We start from the raw sequence: 4,620 nt of genomic DNA on the forward strand, positions 1-4,620 counted from the left end.
GAGACTCTAATGTATGCATGTGGTACCAATTGTTAACCTTAGCGGTATCACCGCGTCCACTCCAGACAGTTAACCACCAATGAAGTCCACTCCAGACTTCCAGAACCACGCCAGTTCTGGGACAAACCTCAGTTTTCCGATGAAAACCGACACGTTGCCTCTTGACTAAATGAAGTGTATTTCGTGCAAAAACTCATAAATTAAAACATGCAATTTTGAGACCACTCCAGCCCCAAATATATAACATATTTTCTCACCAAATTCCATAACGGAAATCACACCAAAATTGCACAAAATAACACTTCAATACAATTATCAAATCATTCACTATTCCACTGACAAAATAGCAACACAAAATCATCAAATGTCTCATATCAATTACTAGAATCAGTTTCAGAATCAATCTCAGAAATAAGCAGAAACATAGCAAACTTGCATATAATCCTGGTACTAAATGAGCAGTCCAAAAATTATGAAAATTTTACCAAACATAGCCTTATACGTTAGCTTTCATATAAAATTGGTTTCACCCAATTTGGAATTCTGTAACGCCCCGATTTCTCGGACGTCACGAAAAACCAAAAATCATGATGTCCGAGAAATCGGGGCGTTACATTGTGGTATCAGAGCTCCGGTTAAGAAACCAGAGCACTAAGGGTTTTGGGCTTACGAGTTTCCGAACTCGTGGTGTTTTGTTTGATAAATGTGTTTTCAAAACTTCGCGGTGAGATTGGGTAGACTTGTTTGCTAAGATGTTTGAAGTGTGATCTTATTTGGAGTGGAGTATCAATGCCATGATGCTTTGGTTGAAAGTTTTTACTGTTAGATGATCTCTCTGACTGAGGAACTGACGTTTGGTTGTGGTTTTATCAACAAGCAGGTTTGACATCATGCCTCCTAGACAGGACCCAACTAACGCTCAGCTCGCTCAGGCCATGGCTCAATTGGCCCAAGTGGTGGCCCAGCAGGCCAATGCTAGTGTTACGATGGCCGCTGCCCAAGCTCAGAGAGAGGCTGAAGAACATGCCAGAAGGGCGCAGAGGTTGGAACGGGAGCTGAACCAGGATCAGGTCAGGATGAGAACTGATTTCAATCGGCAGAACCCGCCAAAGTTTGAAGGGGAAGTTGAACCCGAGAAAGCGGATCTTTGGATCCAAGAGCTGGAAAAGATTTTTGAAGCTTTGCACACAACTGATGGAGAGAAGGTGAATCTCGCTACCTTCATGCTGAAAGGGGATGCAGAGTACTGGTGGAGGAGCACCAGGCTGTTGATGACGACTAACCAGGTGGCTATTACCTGGGATTCATTCAAAACAGCTTTTCTGAACAAGTACTTTCCAGAGACTGCAAGAGATGATATGGAGAACCGTTTCCTCAGACTGAAACAAGGAAGCATGACTGTTGGGGAATATGCAGCCAAGCTGGAGAGTCTGTCGAAGTACTTTCGCTTCTTCCGAGAACAAGTTGATGAAGGGTATCTCTGCAACCGTTTCATGATTGGTTTGAGGGATGAAATTGAGGAGTCCGTCAGACCTTTGGGAGTCAGAGTCTTTCAACAACTGGTTGAGAAGTCTCGCGAGGTTGAGGTCATGAAGAATCGTCGAGGGAACCGACAGGAAAGTGGAGGGCCAATCAGGTCTGGTCAGAAACAAGCTGGGAAGACTGAAAAGGGTAGGGCTGGTCAGAAGAAGCCTTATCAGAATGCAACTGGTAGGACATCATCTACCAAAGTCGGAGCAAAAACTCCGAGAGAAGATGTTACTTGTTTCAAGTGTAATGAGAAAGGGCACTATGCCAATGAATGTGGGAAAGAGATTACTTGCTGGAAGTGCCAGAAGACGGGGCACATCTCGACAAACTGTCCTGATGCGCCAAAAGCTGAACCTGTGTTGAATACGGCAAGGGGGAGACGTCCAGTTGCTAAGGGACGTGTCTTTGCTGTTACTGGCAAGCAAGCTGAGGGTGTTGAAGATCTTATTCAGGGTACGTGTACTATTGCTGGTATCTCCTTGATGGTTTTGTTTGATTCGGGTGCTACGCACTCGTTTATATCTGATGAGTGTGCGAAGAAAATAGGGTTGCTAACCTCAGAGTTACTTTTCGATATGGTGGTGACAACCCCTGCTGCCGATCGCTTAGTTACTCGCACGGCATGCTTGAAATGTCCGTTGGTTTACGAGGATTGGAAGTTCCTTGCAAACCTTATATGTTTAGGGCTTAAAGAGCTCGATGTGATTCTGGGGATGGACTGGTTGGCGCAATATCATGTTCTTTTGGATTGTGCTAACAAGGCCGTGGTATTTCCGGATTCAGGCGTTACGGATTATTTGAATTCGTACCATTTGAAGCAGGGTTCACCGGCGTTCGTGAACTCTATCGTGGCGGAAGCAAGAAACGATAGTGATGTACGGAACATCTCGATAGTGCAAGACTATGTGGATGTTTTTCCGGAGGATGTGCCCGGATTGCCACCAGTAAGGGAGACGGAGTTCTCCATTGACATCATGCCCGGCACGGGACCGATATCGATGGCGCCGTATCGGATGGCACCAGCGGAATTGATGGAATTGGCAAAACAGTTGGATGATCTCTCTTCAAAGGGATTTATTCGACCGAGTGTGTCTCCTTGGGGAGCGCCAGTGTTGTTGGTAAAGAAGAAGGACGGGAGGTCCAGGTTGTGTGTAGATTACCGACAACTAAACAAGGTGACAGTGAAGAATCGTTATCCGATGCCTCGGATAGACGACTTGATGGACCAACTTCGGGGAGCAGTTGTTTTCTCGAAGATTGATCTGAAATCAGGGTATCACCAGATTCGGGTGAAGGAGGCTGATATTCAGAAGACGGCATTCAGAACTCGATATGGACATTATGAATATCTCGTGATGCCATTTGGAGTTACTAATGCACCCGCAGTTTTTATGGACTACATAAACCGTGTGTTCAGGCCATTCTTGGACAAGTTCGTGGTGGTGTTCATAGACGATATTCTAATTTACTCGAAGAGTAAGGAGGAACATGAGGAGCATTTACGTCAAGTGCTAGAGGTGTTGCGGAAGAAGGAACTCTATGCTAATGGAGGAAAGTGTGAGTTCTGGATGGAGGAAGTGAAGTTCCTTGGTCATGTCATATCTAGCAAAGGTGTGGTAGTGGACCCCAGCAAAATTGAATCAGTTTTGGCATGGGAACAACCGAAGACAGCAAGTGATATCAGAAGTTTTGTTGGGCTTGCTGGCTACTATCGGCGTTTCGTGAAGGATTACGCCAAGTTGACTGCACCGTTGACTCATTTGACAAAGAAGGATCAACCGTTTGCGTGGACGGAGAAGTGTGAGGCTAGCTTCCAAGAAATGAAGAAGCGGTTGACCACCGCACCTGTACTAGCTTTGCCAAAGGAGGGAGAACCATACGACGTGTACTGTGATGCGTCGCATAATGGTTTGGGTTGTGTGATGATGCAAGAGAAGAGGGTGATTGCTTATGCTTCGCGACAGTTGAAAGTCCATGAGAAGAATTACCCTACGCATGATTTGGAGTTGGCTGCTATAGTGTATGCTCTCAAGATCTGGAGACATTACTTGTATGGCAGTACGTTCACGATCTATAGTGATCACAAGAGTTTGAAGTACTTGTTTGATCAGAAGGATCTGAACATGAGGCAGAGACGGTGGATGGAGTTTCTGCAAGACTATGAGTTCTCATTACAGTATCATCCGGGGAAGACCAATGTTGTAGCTGATGCTCTGAGTCGAAAGGCTATACATGTATCCTCGTTGATGGTCAAGGAGTTAGAATTGTTGGAGGCTTTCCGTGATCTGAGTTTGAATGTTGAACTCGCACCGGGGAAGCTGAGCTTTGGAATGGTGACGGTGTCTAGTGGACTCTTGGATGAGATAAAGTCGAAACAAGAGACCGATGAAGGGTTGATTGAATGGTGCAAGCTTGTGGCACAAGGAAAAGCGTCTGAGTTCGCTATTGGGAACGACAATATTCTGCGTTGTAAGGGATGAGTTTGTGTACCCAATGATGCAGTAATGAGGAAGCTGATCTTGGATGTGTTGGATTTATTAATCCAGCGTCACCCTTAGGATTCGATGGGCTTAACATCCCACCCCATGGCGCTTAACATCACAGCCCCTTGAGGACTCTGTGCTATAAGGAAATAAAGTTGCACCCTCACTAACAGCAATTGCTTTTGGCGTAGTGGTAAGCGCTTGATCCTTCAATTGGTATCAGAGCGCAAGTTCTGATTACCACACTTAACAGTGTTCAGTAGATCCGGGCCAGTGTGAAAAACTCATGGATTCCACCACTACTACAAGCAAATATCAATACAGTGCAAGACCACCTATCTTTGATGGTCAGAGATTTGATTTCTGGAAAGACAGAATCAAAAGCTTCTTTCTTGGCTTTGATCCTGATCTTTGGGATTTTGTTGTTGATGGCTACACCCCTCCTGTCGATGAACATGGTGTAAAGATCCCAAGGAAGAAGATGAGTGAAGATCAAAAGAAGGAATTCAGAGATCATCACAGATCAAGATCTATTCTGCAAAGTGCCATTTCATATGAAGAATATGAGAAAATTACTGATCGTGATTCCGCCAAGGGCATCTTTGAA

At 45.1% G+C, this 4,620-nt stretch overlaps 1 protein-coding gene across 1 annotated transcript; it reads left to right on the forward strand.

The window, feature by feature from the left end:
* Positions 1-890: 890 nt before the first annotated feature.
* On the forward strand, positions 891-2,401 carry LOC130736781 (uncharacterized). Its single transcript, XM_057588570.1, has 2 exons — positions 891-1,983; positions 2,352-2,401. Exons 1-2 carry the CDS (start codon positions 891-893, stop codon positions 2,399-2,401), a joined length of 1,143 nt encoding a protein of 380 aa, XP_057444553.1.
* Positions 2,402-4,620: the final 2,219 nt, after the last annotated feature.

The sequence above is a fragment of the Lotus japonicus genome, chromosome 2 (assembly GCF_012489685.1).
Source record: "Lotus japonicus ecotype B-129 chromosome 2, LjGifu_v1.2".
NCBI lineage: Eukaryota > Viridiplantae > Streptophyta > Magnoliopsida > Fabales > Fabaceae > Lotus > Lotus japonicus.

Bases quoted from the DNA above. Each gene is read 5' to 3' on its own strand.
- LOC130736781 (XM_057588570.1), top strand. From the start codon at position 891: ATGCCTCCTAGACAGGACCCAACTAACGCTCAGCTCGCTCAGGCCATG. The intron at 1,984-2,351 runs GTACGTGTACTA...CATTTGAAGCAG, and splicing joins TGTTGAAGATCTTATTCAGG to GGTTCACCGGCGTTCGTGAA.